General features: G+C 35.8%; 1 protein-coding gene across 13 annotated transcripts in view; it reads left to right on the forward strand.

Moving 5' to 3' along the window:
- Window positions 1-17,670, forward strand: part of CADPS2 (calcium dependent secretion activator 2) — a 324,205-nt gene that overhangs the window by 245,489 nt on the left and 61,046 nt on the right. For all 13 annotated transcript variants that reach the window (XR_015706229.1, XM_087764100.1, XM_087764101.1 and 10 more), the window contains 2 exons: window positions 9,206-9,309; window positions 12,961-13,117. Coding sequence is in view for 12 of the 13 variants with exons in the window: in XM_087764100.1 (XP_087620226.1) it covers window positions 9,206-9,309; window positions 12,961-13,117 (261 nt within the window). In the remaining variant the exon portion in view is untranslated. The remainder of the gene's footprint in view (window positions 1-9,205; window positions 9,310-12,960; window positions 13,118-17,670) is intronic.

A 17,670-nucleotide genomic window follows, 5' to 3' on the forward strand; every position in this document is an offset into this window, starting at 1 on the left:
TAGAACAGCTTTTTTCAATAAAAATTACATTTGCAATGACAATTATACAGGGTTCAGCATGTCATTCCTGACAACATGTACAGCTGAAATTCTCCTGGAGGAGCTAATCTGTTCAGTCAGTATAATTGGCATTATGGGGAGAACAGCAGCAAACCTACTATTATAATTTTGAACTATGTCTAAGAATTCTCATATAATGCCCTTGTAGTTTGCAGCAAGGGTTTATAATTTGTCAAGGAGATGATCACAACATCAATATGTGAAAATCTCTTTTGATGTATAGACCATTTTCATTTCAGCACATCCTGCCTTTGAGACTTTGTTACCTGAAAGTACTTTTTAGATCATTTTGTGTATGGCATATTTTCCCGTCTTATTCAGTATTTAACTTGAGTTAACTCTTCCTCTAGATAATGTTGAACATAACTGGACCTGCTAGATGCTGAGGCTGGAGACAAATAGCATTCTTCAGATGCATTTTGTATAGCTTCCAATGAACAGCTTACAGAAGTTTGCATGCCTCCCTCATCTGTTTTCTCTCCTTCAAAAAAGATGGCCTTCCTTATACAGAATTCATATTTTTTACTTATATTTTATACTCATCCGTTAACACACACACAGAGGAATAAAATACTTCATTTATTCCTTCTCAGAAATGAATGGTTTTCCCCATTTAAATTTATTTGAAATCTGAATGGCTGAGGAGTAACGGACTCTGCTAGTGCTGCTGTCATGGCCTAAGAGAAGTGATAGAAACTTACACGTAAATACATTTTTCAGCACAAGGGCATTACCTTGCTGTAGAGAAAAAAGGGGACTGGGTTAGGGATTAAAGTGGTAAATGGCTGTGAAATGAACAGGTCAGTATCTGTCATTGTCCGTAGATATTCATTTCTGAGGCAATAGACAGATTGTAAAGATTTGAATTATTAGGTAGTTGTCTTTTAACTCATTGTTTTTAAAAGTCTACAGTAACTGAATATACTGGGCTCCTTCTGCCAATCAGTTTTAATAAAAGGAATGAGAAAAAATTCGATTAAAATCAGAGCAAATAGTTACTGTGTAGTGTGCAATTGCGCAAAGACAAATCACAGTTGTCATCCCAGTATTTCTTTCTATCAGACAGACTGCCAAAGGCTGAATAACTGTTAACTCCATACAATAGAAGGTCAGGAGCAACTCAACAGTTTGCTGTTTTTTAAAGGACATCGATCGTTAACATGCTCATTACATACAAGTTTCTAAAGGAAGGATAGTATGTAAATGCCCTCGAGGCTCAGAAGGATCTATCTGACTTAAAAAGAAGAACACTACAAACATTATCGAAATTGAGAAGGCAAGTGGAGAGAGTCATTGTACCTGGAGAGGACTTGATTAAAGCTCTCCATGCATGTTCATTTCACTGAACAAACAAAAACGAATGAGTTGCACAGCAGCATAGCACCTTCTTGGTCTCTGTTGTGCAACTAAATGGAAAGAAGAGGATATGGGCAAATATCCCTGATTTCAATTTTGGAGCAGAGGTCTGGAAAAGAACCCCTGGATTGTTAGGTCCACGTCCTGATACCTTCTTTGTAAAGGTACCCACATCCTCTCTTAATGGCTGGGCTGAGTCAGTCTTCGTCACTGCTCTTCCCCTTTTCCACCCCCCGCTTCACCAATGTGAAGGATATTTTAAGTCCTGTTTGCTCTATAGGTGTAAGAATCACCTTACATTCAAATTAGTTCCTAGTTTTTAGCATGCTAACCTTGTCCTGTATCCCTAATGTAGGAGGGATAGTTCCCTCCTTCATTAGCATTTCATCGTCTCCAATTCCTCCTCACCCTATGATGCATTTTTAGACAACTGTTTTATACTTACGCAACCTAGGCTTTCATCACCTTGGCTCGGAGTTTTAGCCTCCTGTTCTTCTTTCGTATCATCTTAGGAGCCTTTCTCTATTAAACTTTGAATTCCGCCTTCTTGAACATTGGTGACCAGAACTGTGCAGTCATCCCCATGAGATGCCTTAGACAGTACTAGTAGTACTATTATACTGGACATGCTTAAGCTAATATACTCAAGGAACACTTGTCTTTTCATGTCTATATCATGCTTGTGGCACACAGCCGTTCTGTGAAAAGTTAATTCAACTCAGTCTTCAGAGTTTCGATCATTTCAAGCTGATGAGTTCCCAGTTTATAACAAACGTTTATTGCTGTTCATGCGTCAAAATGTATTGCCCTCCGTCTTAAAGTATTAAATTTTGTTTCTCTCTCTCATTCTTTGGAATTATCCAATACTTGTTACTGCATTTTGACCCTGCTGTCTCTTGCCAGTGTTTTACAACATTGTCATCAGTGCACTCCTAATATTTATTCTGAAGTCATTGGTGAAAATATTAAGGAAGCTCAGCCCTAAGCTGGATCTTCAAGCATTCTTCAAGAAACTTTTCTTTGCTCTTTCTCAACACTACCCATTGCCTTTCTCTTGAGGCAGCTTCTTTATCCAACACCTAGTTTCTTTTTTAATTCTCATTTTATTCAGCTTAACTGGTAGTTTTCACATGAGGCACAGTATCAAATGCTTTAGTAAAGTCAGAATAGATGAGATCTACTGAATTTCTCTTCTAAGAAAACATACTATCAAGAAAAGCTACTGCACAAGTCTAATGCAACCTACCTTTGCAAATCTGTGTTACATTTTAGTCTGTTTTCTGTTCATTTTATGTCCTCAATTAGTCATTTCTTCAAAATTTGTTTTAAAGTTAATAATTGTCAACATCGCTTTCCCTTCCTCCTGACCTGCCAGCATTAGATTTGCTATTGTCATCTTTCAGTAACTCCCCAAAATCTAAACTCTTAAAATTATTAGATTTTTTTAAAAAACTTGTTGCTAAGTCTGCACTTTCAAGTGCCAGCTTTCTGTCAGTCTAGGATGTCAGTTATTCGGGTCCCTTCATTATGGAGCTCTTCAGTTTGCCATGTTTGTTACCTCTGAGTTTTATTCCACAGGAACAGAAAGTGCTGAGAACATTAGTTCTTTTCCCTTTTGAAGAGAAATTAGAAGTGAGGGAAAAGAAGAAAATACCAACTGCTAGTATCTGTGTTGCCAAAACTAGAATACAAAGAATCATAAATTAGATGCCATTGATCAGTAATTAAAAATTGAGATTTCTTTTCATCTCTGCCTTTTTTATTTTGCTTTTACCTCTTCAAATTTGTTGTTTCTTTTTTTTTCCAGCTTCACACGAGCCAAAAGATTTCTTTTTTAAAAAAAATCTGTGATTGTCCCGTGAAGGTAATTCCATTGCATACTACGATAAATTTTTAAAAACTGAAAACATTGTAGTGTGATCCACTTTATAAAATGATAGGTTATGAACTAGGAGATGTAAACTCTAACTTTCTACAAATCTCATAATTTCTCTGTACATAGGTCATAATGGTAATTAATTTTTAGGGTTTTTTTTGTCCCTAGAATCTAAAATCCTATTGAATTCTTAGAAAGCAATTCTGGAAAGACTGGTTTCAACTTCGTAATTAAAGCTAAATTCCATTATTTATATAAGGCTAGAATTTTTTTTTAATCAGAAGAATATAGGATGTCTTCCCAGATGTCCACTCCTGACTTTTTCATGCAGAATTAATTCTGTGAGAATTTGCAAGAAAATCCACCACAGTCAAAATGAAATTATCGGTGGGCGGATTATCCCAGTTGCAGATTAAGTCTGGAGAGTCAGTTCAGGTCTAGTAACATATTAGCTCCAGTTTATTGATGTTCGTACTGCTTTTGGTACAAGTCTAGAAGCCATCTTGCTGGTTTCACATGTCAAAAAGTCTGAATTAATGGGCCATACTGGAGCAGAGTTGGCTCCATACAGCTTAAATTATGACGGATCTATATTATCAAATTATATTATGGCCTGGTTTGCTGCAGGGCTTCCCTGTCATCCCCTCTGCATCAATATGAGTTCACTCCCAGGCTCCTATTTGGAGTGAATCAGTCAGATTCCTTGGCAAGAGAGCTGGTGTAGAATAAAGGGTAGCTCATTTAGGCTCCATGCACTACGATTGGATTTGGAAAGAAGCATATAAGATTTAGGTCCCTCTGCACAATATCCAAACAGGCAATATTCCTTCGGAAACTCCAAAACTCACTCTGGCCACACGCTGCTGTGTGTGCAGCACATCCTGGAAGGAGTTTGATAGCCAGCAAGTCATCGCATTATCTGCTCTCCTATGGGTCTAATTCTGGCACGCGCATAGAAACGAATTAGTTGATAGACACCTCCATTAGTAGACATCTTGCACTTTTTCCAGGCTTGAATGCTGGTAGAATTAATGTTATGTAGCGCAACAGCTGAGCACTGCCAGCGACCAGTGCAACAGTGATGATGAAAATTAAAACAAATACCCGTTGTTGTACATGAAGGATCAAAATGCAAACTGGATGTTCTGTTGCAGTTTGGCATAAAATGAGCTTGACCAACTCCTAAGCTGTAATATCACCGCAGAAGTCTCCAAGCCCCATCTAGCTGGCTGGATGAGGAGGTACGCCCACCAGGGCTGTGAACCTGGGGTCTCTGTCTCAGAGTCCCTGGCCGTGGAGGGACGTGATGATCCAAGGGAGCAGCCCTTCTCAAGTGTCGCACGACTGTTTGTCTTTTTTCTAATATCCCTGCCGTTGGTCCATGGGAGATCCAGGTTGGCTCTCGTGAGTGTCTTGGTCTGGATATGCTTGTTTGAAGAAAAGAAGGAAGGATGAAATACTGGACAGGGAAAAACAGTAAGGAATATATGCTGTGCCATGGTGGGAGGACTGGCAGGCCAGAGACAGGTACCTCCCAGCTGCACTGTAGTCATACCTGAGGAGGAGAATCGCCTCTGTAATCAGCAGATTCCTGTGCTCAGCAAATGCCAATGACAAATTAAATATACACATTTAACAGCTTACATGCTGGGGAGAAAAAAAAAGAGGTGAAACATACATTTATCTTCAAGGATAAACTCTCTTCTGGAAAGCAAGCTTAAGTTAGGTTTTAGCCATACTGATCTGAGGTTTTAGCCATACCGATGGGCTCGAGAAAGGGAGGAACGGGGAGAAGCTCTGTGACCTGTGTGACACAGGAGGTCAGACTGGATGATCTGACAGTCCTTTCTGGCCCTAGGCTCTATCGGTCCATGAAGCAGTCACCTTTTCATTTCAGTAGCGATTTAGTCAGTTAACTTAGCTCATTTAACAATATTTTCTTGGTACCTATGTGACTCATTGATAATGTGTACTTGAGAAAACATCCATTATTTGCAAAGCCTGGCTTGCTTTTTCATTTCGGCAGAATGTGAAGCTGAAAACAGATGACTGATGGCTTTTTCTGTTTATTTTCTAAAAGATGTCAAGCAGCATATTTACTGACTCGACTCCTGCTGCAACTTGTTAGTTTGAGCAGTGTAAACACATCTTAACAACCCTTAGTAATTGTGGGGAGAAAGACATCATGAATATAATGAAAACTGACAACACTGATTTCCATTCCTGTCATTTTTTTATGCTTATAAAGACAAGCACAGTATTTTGCTTAGATGTTTTGAAGGTTCTAAAACTTCCAGGTAACAGTTTATTGCTACTCGTATTTCAAATATAATGCTTGTTTGGTAAAAAACAGTTAATATTTAGTTCTTTTTCTCTCAAATTACTTTGTGGCTCTTTGCTTATACACCCGTGTAAATGGTGGTTATCCGTAACACATATTTGGTAGATTTTGGAAAGAGAAAGGTCATTAGTTACAGAGAAAAAAAGACTAGCTGATGTGGTAACCTACAGATGGGAGTGGATGCTTTAGATGAAGCCTAAGCAGAATGCGGGGAAGCATATACCATCCAAATGAAATTGCATGTGTTGATTTATTCTGTGAATAAGACAATACAATTAGAGAGATTCATCCAAGGATGCAGAGTGAGTGCAATTATCTTTGTCCATAAATCTTTGCCACCTTTCTTTGTCCATAAATCTTCTAGGAAAAGAATTATTTTTAAAATATTATCGAAAGTTGTATGAAGCATCAAGAGTAATTTCTGTGTTTTTAGCAAGTAGTAAATAGTTTTGGAGTAAACTAGTAAACAGTAACTAGCATGGGGAATTTCATGGAAACTTGAAACTGGAATTCATCAAACCTAATCTGTCCCACATTTTTAGTCATTCCTGCCATGAAAAGTCATTCAGAAACTTGCCATACTCACCTCAAAGGGCAATTTACAGTTTTCGTCCTCTTTTTCCTCCTAAAGACACTAAACCTATTGAAAAAAGTATTCCTGAACATCAGTCCCATAAGGACTGAAATCCTTGCAAGTTCTGGCTTAAATAATTTATCATGACTGATTTATTTTTATGCCAACATCATCCCTGACCATAAGTAGGTCTTCTCCTTCCCATGTGTTCCCACTGTGGGCACACTGTGTTCCCACACCGCCTGTGTGGGAACACTTCTGATCCCCTCTTCTGTCCTTCTTTTTATTAGGCTTATTATGCCTTTCAAACAAACAGACAAACAAACACACAAACAATACGCACATACTCTCCATTCAATGCCATTTCTGAGTGAAATTCAGAATACTTATCCTCTCAATGCCGCTTCTGATCAAAATTCGTCACTTCAGCACAGATGACCAGAACTGCCTTTCCTCAGTGCCTTGCTCAACGGAATTAATACTTCCCTGAGACCATGTTTCTCTTCGTCATGACCTCATCATGGTGCTGGTTCAGGATAACCCTACAGTTAGCTGGTAAATCTATGGTCTTACTCCTTCTCTCTCTGCTGATAATGATGTCCATTCAAAAGCCATTTTTAGGCTATCTTGAGCTTATTCTAGGAGTGGAATAAGTGAACTTACTCCAATGCAAAAATGCAACATCAGATTCAATATAATTATTAGAATTACTTTCTCACTAATTTAGAGGAACTCTTCTAGGATATGATTTTTGAACCATTTGCGGCTTATTTAGTTTCATCGGGAATGAATGCAATTATGTATGTAATTATTTTGTTTACTTGGTTAGTGATAAGGTCTTTGAAGATCAGGCTGAATTTATAATAAAATGACTTGTTTATGCTGAAATCAGATGTGCCAGTCATACTCTGTATTAATATCACTGATTTCTTCCTAAGACTCATTAACATCAGTGATACTGATGTTGATGTATCAGCTGTATGAATAGTACTTGCTGTGTGTTCAGGGAGGGGAGGACACTGACCACTAGAGGAAACAGCAGTTTCAGTCCAGGATAAGCATAGAAACCACTGTTTAAGTCTGAATCCAAGCAGTCTTTGTACTATAACCTAAATAATAGGGGCTGGACCAATCCTTTCTAATCTCAACATAATACGTTAATATAGTTGTGGTTATAGTCATATAACTGTTCTACAGTATCAAATTTGCAAATTGAGTACAGTATTAATAACCATGATCTTGACATTGTGAATGTAGTTTTGTATCCTGATGTATGTTTTGTGCTGGGTGCATGTTCATAAAATAACTCCTTCTTGAGTTAGATTGTGGTTTTGGCAATCGTATGATTTGAACATGTCTGCTTATGTGGTCTATTTTAATAAGATTTGAATTTTTTTTTAGTTGCTTCAGTAACTAATTTGCCTGCTTTGTTTTTTGCGTGAAGATAATGTGGTTTTGTAGTCACCTTTAAGTAGATGTTTTCTGGAGGTTCTAATCCAATGTTTCTTCAAAAATTGCATTAAAGCTATATTTTATCAGGGTACTATGCATCAGTGTGTTAGTCTTGAAGAACTGGACAAGGTCACCTGCCTTTAAGATGTCTGAAAAGTTGTTTTGACTTGCCAGAAATGTCAAGTGTTAAAAATATTTAGTGCATGCAGTTTGATATTCTTACTGACACCAAGGAGATTATGTAAGTTTTTTAATTAATCTGCTAATGTTCTATGCCGTGATGAATACAAAAAGTGGGAAGGAAATATCAGCAGCATTTTCTGCATATGAAGATGTGTGTTTGTGTGATTTGCTATTCATGTCATCCATCAATATGCACAGAAAATGAGAAAACAGGATTCCTGAGACCCTCGCTCACCTTGTGTTACCAGCTTCCTAAGTCCTCTGCAAACCTGATTAATGTGACCATACTTTATATATGATTATATTGTACGGCATCATGTCCATTCCATGGTATACGCTTAGGGGCAACAGCTTTGTTTGATAAAGAAGCTCAGATAGCTAATACTGAAGTTATACTTAATGATACAAATTAAGTAGTTGGACAAATTACTTTCACTGATAAACTATGATTGTTAAAAAATTCAGTTGGTCTCTTCCCTTATCTCACGTGACTCTTCCTGGGATCTAGTCCTATGAAATTTTTTTTTTGAAAATTCAACTGAATTTGATTGCCCTGTAAGAGTTTTAGTTACATTTGTTTTACCTTTGTTGCTTGCTTTCTATTTTAAGTCTCCTCTGTAGCATGAGTGATATTCATGTCATTTGTAACTTTTACATTTGTCCTTGTTTTCTTTTATGTGGCGTTGTTGTAGGTTTGTGTCAATTCTGTTATAACTTCTTTATTTTGTAGTGCTACTTTTCACTATGGTACTGAAAAGAATGCAGATTCACTCTTGTTGCTGAACAACAGGTAGAAAATCAGTTATTTGAGTAATTAGTTATTAGAAATTAGTTATTTGAATAATTACTATACTTCTCTTAATTTTAAATATGGCTAACATGTAGTGTCTTATTTAGATTAAACATTTGGAATTTTTGACTGCTGCAAAATGCATGAATCTTGCTGATGGCAGTAATGAGTCATCTAGCGAGAATGGCATTGTACTGACGGTACAATAAAAAAAAGGTCTCTAGTGTCTGCTGTCTTTGTACATCCGACCTTGAAGAGAACTAGAACTTGCTCGTTGCAGAAGTTGAGCATCCAATACATTGATGCACCTGTTAGTTCTTGCATATTAAATTTGGTAATGTTTAAAATGATGAGTGATTCTTTTGTGAATTAAATATTTTCTCCTTCTAGTGATCTGGACATTCAGCTGCATTTACTGGTATTACAAGGATTGTCTTTAACATGTGAAATTGCTTATACTTCAAGAAATTGTAACTTTGCACCATTCCCATTCTTTTCTGGTATCATTTTCTCGTACTATTGAATCTTATTTCTAACTAAAGCAATTTTGATTTGCATTTTGTATTCATATAGAGACCATGAACCAAGCAACACCTGCTAGAAAACTGGAAGAGGTTCTTCACCTTGCAGAACTCTGTATCGAAGTATTGCAGCAAAATGAAGAACATCATTCAGAGGTGAGGCCATAACTGCATTTACTGTAGAGAATGGTTTGTTCCTAGATTTTTTTCTCCTCTGATGCGAAGCAATTCTGTCAAGAAACATTTTAGCTTTACTTTCTGACATATGTTTAAGGCAGTTCACATTTACAGAGGAATAAGAGACTTGAAGCTTATGAAAAGTGAAGTGAAATAAAACTCTATTTGACTTTGCTTGAATGAACTGTAGGTTTAGGAATGAAAATTAAAGAGCATAAAATAGAGAAAGCATCTTTGTGCTGGAGATGGTGAAATGGTATGGAAAACATTCATAGCCTTATACAGTTGTTCCTTACAACTTTTCACCTCTCATTCAAAATAGAAAGAAAATATTATTGAAAGCTAGTTTTCATCGCGCTGTATAGATCTTGATTTTAATGTAAAAATAATGATGGGTCTAATAATCACATTCACATTGCTTTTCTGTTGATTGGAAAAGTACTGCTTTTAAACTTGCACGTTTTTAAATGGCGTTATAAGGAAGAAGAACTAAAACAGAACAATCTCATGTTTCTCACTCTCAAGTCTTTTGCTTCATGATACAGAAACCATATTTAGAATATTTAGAATTATAACACCTTTTATATCAAGGAATTACAAAAATAAACTTGACCAGGTACACACAATTGTATATATTATTAACATTTAATTAATAAATATAGTTTTCTAAGGTTCAGGAAATTGTTTTAAAAATGTTATCAAAAAATTCAATAAATATTTTTGAGGAAAATATGCAAAGGGGTAAACATGATTTAGTGTATATATAGTTATAAATATGATCATTCAAAACATCTGGTTTTATATCACACTATGGAATCTAGTTTTTAGCTTACATCTGTCATGTGTGAACTTGTTATAGATGTTTTGTCTTATACTGAAGAAACAGCTGTTTCAATGATTTGAAATTAATTCCCTGGAGGTCCTCTTCTACACTACTGTTGCCACTGCGTTACTCCGTAACGATTACTTAATAAAATGTATATACTGTTGTCTTTGTCTTTTGAGGCCCTGCATAACTGTAAGAATATTAGACCTCTGTGGAAAAGAACACAGAAGAAACAGATCAAATGATACATGTATGATTAAACATCTCTGTTCAAAGATTACTTTCCATACTACTTATTTGCAGTCAGAGATGTGGTATTTTTCAGAAGGGTAAATATATTGCATGTGCCTTCAGAAAAATCAATTCAGCAAAAGTTTTCAATCTAATCTAAAACAGCTTGAAAAGAATAAAGGTAATTTTAAGATTATTTTCCCCTTCCTTCATTCATGTAATAAATGTTCAATTTTACTGAAATTTATAAAGCATGCAGAATTTCAATAGTAAAATATATCTGAGAACAAGATTACAAAATTATACATCCCCTACTCCAAATTGAAGACTGTGCGGTGACTTCACATCATAATGTTAAGTAAATATTCAGTGTTTGATGGTGTAATTGACAAAAAGGGTCAATAATCTCTAAAATAGTATATCACATTTTTTAATACTAGATTTTTATTTTTTTTTTAATTCATAACACTTCCAAATTTCTGGGATTCCCAAAGGGAAGAGAGGTATGTGATTCCTGATGAACTAAGCATTATTTTTCATCATTTATAGCATGGAACTGTGCATTGAATGTGTAGCATAAATTGTTCTGATGATTTCTGGTGTTGTATTGCCACATTTGTGTGTCTTTCTAGAATCTAAGAACTTCTGTCTTCCTTTAATCCAGTCAATGTTTCTGTTCTCTTAGAATGTGTGTCACCAATTGCTAATTGCCTTTACCTTGTTTCCCTATTATCCATCATGACTGAACAACTGTTTTAGCTGTAGTATTTGTTTTTCTGTTCTTCTTCCTTGCTGCCTAAACAATGATGGGTAGTTCTTGAGATGGTCAGAAGAATTTCTGTCCTGGTTCAAAGTGTCATTTGCAAAGGGGAAGAAGATGGAAAGAAAATATACTGGGTTTCTGTTTTTAGTTTTGCTTTGTTTGTTTTGAGTTTTTGGCAGTATTTTCTTAAAAGTTTTGCTTGCCTAAATTTGCTTGCCAATGCCTGTATACATTTCTTTTCTTCTTTATTTCTTTGCATTTAGTTATTTTCTAGGGTAAGGAGTCTGTTCCTTTAACGAGCTCCCATTTAAACAGGATTTGCTAGTGAGAAACTTCTTCCAGTTTGAGGAAGAAGACTCCGTTTCAAACTCTTGCCAAAATTTTTGAAGCCTCATCTGTCCTTTTCGCTATGGTGCCAATCAGCATCCCTCAATCCTGACACTGCAACACACAAATTACTTTTCAGTAATAGCAGAGGATGCTCAGTATTTCTTTAAAACCTCTTACCAATTCATCTTTTCTCCATTTGCCCCATGTCAAAAAGAATTGCAGGCAGTCATCAGGAAGTCCAGGATGCAAAAACATATTTGTAGACCACTTTTCAGAAGTTGTCTTATCTGATGCCTTTCAGGTCTGAGTACATAATTCTACATTTCCTAGGACCTGCGTCTCAGAAGTGCAAGTGAGGATTTCTATGACTTTATTTGAAGTTGCTGGAGCTCAGCGCTTGTATAGATCAAGCTACATATAGTCCCATGCTGGTAACTCAAAAATACTCAAAACAAGATATTCAAAATGAGGGGCATAAGTTGGAAAGCAAAAACATTTTCTTATCTAGTATGTGTAGGTATTTCTCACTGTCAGGTATTTTCATGAACAGTGAGCAAAACACTCTCAGCAGTATGTGATGTGCATCCTGTCTCATAAACCCACTTCACCTTCATCTTTAACTCCAGGATCATACAGCTCCCTCTGATCCAATACTCAGCTTCAATACTGACCTTTTAAAGCCTAGGTTTCAGTGACAGTAAAAAGGTACAAGAGTTATATGTGAAGTATTCTATAATGTGGAGCTGCCTTTACTTGCTGACACTATTTTTCACAGATTTCTTCTCTTCTTTTAAGCTAAGATTACCTAAGAATCTAAATTTTTACCAGAGAAAACTGTGTATTCCAACACATTAAGTTATTAAAAATTAATATAGACATTAGTGAATTTCTAAAGATGTATATATAGCATTTGTGGAAGGAAATCTGGATGCCTTCCTCAGGAGAAGCTGACATGTTTAAGGCAAAAATAGGAATTAAAAAGCGCTCTGTATCTATTAAAAAATCCTTTAGGCTTCAAGGAATAAAATTTCACACTAAAACCATCCTTTCTGATTAACAAATGAGTGCAAAATGTATTCACAAGAATTTATTTGAAACATGAATTAATCTGATTACTTACAGCCTTAGAATTGAATCAAATAAAAAAGAAGCATATACAACAATTTTTCAAGGCTGAGGCCTTCATTCTCTTCTTTGCTTTCTGGCAAGAAGAGTTGCAGGGATTTGTACTCCTTTTTTGATTTCTTGTGTTACATTTTTGTTCTGATTATATAATCTTTTGTAGCATAATCTATTTGATTTCTTACATTTTTGATGCAAGGTTTTATAAAGTATTTTCACATTTTTCACTTGGCCTGTTCATCCTTCCCAAATGAGACAGGACATGAAGTGACATATCCAAATGTATTTTGCCATAGATACAACACATCTCTTTGCTTTATGACTCATGTCTAGTAATTGCATTTTGTCATGTTTGCAGGCGTTCGCTTGGTGGCCAGAATTATTGGCTGAGCATGCAGAGAAGTTTTTGTCTCTTTATTCTGTTGACATGGATTCAGCACTCGAGGCACAGCCGCAGGACTCCTGGGAGAGCTTCCCACTTTTCCAGCTGCTGAATAACGCCCTCAGAAATGACAGTAAGATCATAAGTTTTTACTTATTGTGTGCATAAGATTTTTCAATGTGCCCACACCTTAGAAATGTATTTCTAATTAATATAATTCTCAAAATAAAAGTGGCAGTGTCCATGTTTATGATGTATATCCTGGTGCCCCATTTCTTGGAAGTTGAGCAGTTTCTCTCTGTCCTTGCACCATTTCAGTCCTTATTCTGGCAATCCTTTAACCATTCAGTATCACGAATTGTTCAGGTTTAAATCAATGATGTACAAGCAGCATAATATGTATTTAATATTTCATGTTTCATCTATACTGCTTAAATAAAATTGTAGTTAATACTTCCTTCTAAGCCTTCACGTAAACTACTTTCAGACTAGTTATGTCTATAAAGGTGTTGTAGGCTCAGCGTGAATGGAGTGAGATACACACAACAAATCAGTGTTATTTTCACTCAGTGTATTGTTGTATCATTATTTGAGTTGGAGAACAAAATTTGAGATAGCTGTGTTATCTTGCTTTTATTCATCTTTGAAGAGCTAATTTTCTTTTTTTTTTTATAACAGTTAAGTGATCTCCTAAGCCAGTTTTTTGTGAAAGGGATTTTAATAATGGAATTAAGGAAATAACAAAAAAAAATTAAGATGCTGTTTTAAAAACATTGAATTGCACCTTATTTTGCAGACAAGTAATTTCTCCTAACATTTTAAGGCATCATAAGGAAAAAAATACATTTGTGCTATATTTTCTGTGTTTACTCATATTCTATTTTAAAAAAATTAGAAAATGACACACTGGGGTTTTTTTAAATTATTTTGGAGATACAAATGCTATTTTTATTCAATGATTCAAGTTATTCCAAAATTAGATTTTTTTATTATAAATACAAGAAATCATTTTTAACTCTTCCTGAAAAATTAATTTCATTTCTGTGGAAGTTCAATAGCTTTTAAGAATTTTAGCTCTGTGTTTGGAAACTGCTTGACTGAAAGAATGGAAAATAGTATTCAAGAGCTTTTCTCCAAGGTTACACATATTGCAACCTATATTATTTATCATTGTATTATTCTTAACCTTAGCTGCCAAGTGTTATTGAAATATATAGGTCGTCTCAGTATAGTACTTGTTGGCCACAGCACTATATCATGAAATGGAGCAACTAGCAAATGTACAATTCACTGTAACACGATGGATGATGAACTTCATGGAGGGAAAGGGGCAAATGGCAAATGGACAGGGCCACTAAACTAAAGCTGGATCTTAAACAGGATTGTTGAAAGTCACTGTTATTGCATCACTTTGTGGTCTAGGACAGAGCGAAAGAACATTAACATCCAGCCTTAGAGGTCTCTTTTCATTAATTGTATTTCAATACCCTGACATTTAGCAGTACATGAAATGCTATATGCCTGATGATTTCTTTTTTCACGTTATCCTAGTGAAAAAAAATGTATCTGTCAGTGTTTCCCTTAGTTTGTTTTTAAGATATAGATTTAGATATAAGGAAGAAATTCTTCACTGTGAGGGTGGTAAGGCAGTGGAACAGGTTGCCCAGAGAAGTTGTGGCTGCCCCCTGCCTGGAAGTGTTGAAGGCCAGGTTGGATGGGGCTTTGAGCAATGTGGTCTAGTGGAAGGTGTCCCTGTCCCTGGCAGCGGGGTTGGAACCAGATGATCTTTAAGGTCCCTTCCAACCCAAACCATTCTATGATTCCATCTTTCTATGATATTCATGAATGTTTCATCTGGATCCCTTGTTGGACAAACTGCAACTACAGAAACATATTAAAATTGCCATGCTGGTGGTAATTTAAGCTCAATTTAGAAGACTGCTCGGAAGGGTGTAGGAATTGTTTGATCTTGGGGCAGATCTCCTAAGAGTTAGACTCCTGTGAGGTGGGTTCTTCATTATTTGAAGTGAGTGTCTGCTCATCTAAAATCCAGATTAAAAATCCAAAGCCTATATTCAGGTGTCTTTCCTACCATCTTACACTTTCAGTTTAGCACGTCTCTAGTTGTGATGTTATGTGAACTTAAAACAATTATTTGGTTTGTGAAAGCTGTGGAGGTATTTTGCAGTAGTCTCACACAAAGAATTTGTGGCATCAGTTTTAACTACGTTCTTGTGTTTGTGTTCCTTTGCGCTTTGGTTCCAACCTGAGAGAAGTGATAGAAACAAATGAGGGTTGTCCTCACGTGCAAAGAGGTTGCTGGTAGGCTACTGATTATTCTTTCCTTAAAAGATGAAATGGATAATAATGCTAAATGATTAAAACAGCCTTAGGAAAGACATTTTATGAAAACTTTCATGTCAAAGCAATTATTAGAAAGATTGTAAAACCTTAACTGAAGGATACGAAATGAGTCCTGTATGAAATGTCACACCTGTATACCAATTTCAGTAATTCCCCAGTGGTAATAGATATAGTAAATGACAGTTTCTGGCAAGTGAAAGCCATCTGGAAAATTCTACACTTTTTTTCACAGAACTATTGGAAAGCAACCATGGAAATTAGTCACCTTTTAATCGGTGGATATGTTAGCAAGTGGCAAGTGACCATTCTACCAAGAACTGATTCCCAGGTGGAACATACCTCAGTGCTTATTCTTTAATTAACAGCCTTTTCACCTTGCAAGTGCATTAAAGCCATTAGAAAGAACTCCCCATGCTTATCTAATCAATTTTACAGTCTTCCAAAATGAAATAAATAATTGTGGCTTTACCCTAAGTGAAAACCTTTTCCTGAAAACTATCACCTTCATAAAGATAGATTTAGAAAAAAAATCTAAAAAGGGAAAAACTGGAATGTGGTCTCATGAGGATAAAAAGGCTAGTGTTAATAATTAACAAGGAGAGTGAAGTGGAGTAAATTAGCCATAATAGAGCCCACAGTGACTGGCAAAGTCACCTCTCATTATCAAAAAACTCATTAGGAAATGAAGAGGTGGAAATCCCACTGGGTTATTCTCACTCTCCGGCTATATCAGAGATTACTTTTCAGATTTCTTTCAAATGAAGAACTGTTAGGTCACCATATTGCATATTAGGTTAATCTTCAGTGAAATTTGGAGGACTGACACCTGCGTGTTATTCTATCTCAAGAGCTTTAAATGAGCTGTAAATCTTCAATGCAGGAGTCAGTTTTCATGTAAACCTGACATGAGCGAACTCCTAACAATAAAGAAACAATCTAACATTTACAGCATTAAAGAAAACTTACATGTAAGACTATTTTTATAACTATGTCACTAAAATATAATATTAAAGACTGAGATAATGAAAATGCATAGTCTTTGCTATTCAAATAATACCAAACGTGTTATTTTGCATAGTATACAAAACATTGTACAAGATTCAAGCCGAATACTTCAAAGCCAATATTCATTTAACAATGAAAAAAAAAAAAATGCATTTTGCAATACAATGTGTAACTTTTCATGAAGTAAAAGGGGGGAGGAAGGGGGAGTCCTGACTGAAGCTTCACATTTCTATTATGAAGGGCTCCGTTTTGAGTCACTTTAAGCTTCTGCATTTTTTTCTGTCCTTATTCCACAACAATTAAGAGTCCATCAGTGAGTTCATCAGTGATTGCTTTCCTGTTAAGTCTAACTGAAGAACTACTTAAAAAAATGGATGGAGGAGCATGATCTTCCTATCCTATTAAATATTTCACCTTTCTGACAAGAGCTAACGAATAACAAAAAGTGATTTAAAAAATTACATTTACTGTGGAGATGAGTAATAGTTTGTAGATTAATTTGTTGTGATTTTTCAAAATGTAAAGGTTTGAAAAAAATATGGTAGCTGCTTTTATAGTGTACCTTCTAATGATCTCCAAAGTTTCTATTGTTCACACACAATTAGGCCTGACTGTGTAAAGCGTTGCGGATTTTACAGAGATAACAGTACCCAGTATCTCTCTATGATAGCAAAACTGTTTTTTCCAGAATTGGGTGTTCATAGAGGGAAGGAGGACGTGGTTGTCCCAGGATTGCATCTTATTTTCTGTAATGACCACGTTGCTTTTTGTCCACAGAGCCTATAAATTATGTTATGAAGGGGCCTGCTCTCGAAGGCAATTTACTTTATGTCATTGTTTAATTATTCAGATTAATCAGGTATTTAGTGCCTTAAGACAGACATGTATTAACTCCTCTTTGTTTAAGACAGTGTCAGAGATATCTTTTAGTGGCAAGTGCCTAGTTACATGAAGTGTCCATATATTTGGCTTATTTCAGAGGCTTTTCAATTGTATATTCAATATTCTGCTCCTTTCCTTGCCAAGTTTTCTTCCCAAGTGTCATTTGCTGACACTACGTACTGTGCTGTTACTTAGCATAATTGCATTACTAAATTGGCACGAATCAGTCAAAACTAGGCGTATTATAAAATTAACTCATCATCTTCATTTTTTCCATCAAGTATTACTCAGTGAAATGTCTGTGTACCTGCTCTAACTCAGCCATGTACACCTGTAGACAATCTGATGAAGCTGATTTAGAAAAACCAGCGTGTTGAGTGTTAGCCTCTTGAAAGCCATTGCCATTATCATGGCTATTGATTTCAAACAGGAATT

The sequence above is a fragment of the Nipponia nippon genome, unplaced genomic scaffold (assembly GCF_047370975.1).
Source record: "Nipponia nippon isolate SJK-2023a ecotype South Korea unplaced genomic scaffold, ASM4737097v1 scaffold_3, whole genome shotgun sequence".
In the NCBI taxonomy this organism is placed as follows: domain Eukaryota; kingdom Metazoa; phylum Chordata; class Aves; order Pelecaniformes; family Threskiornithidae; genus Nipponia; species Nipponia nippon.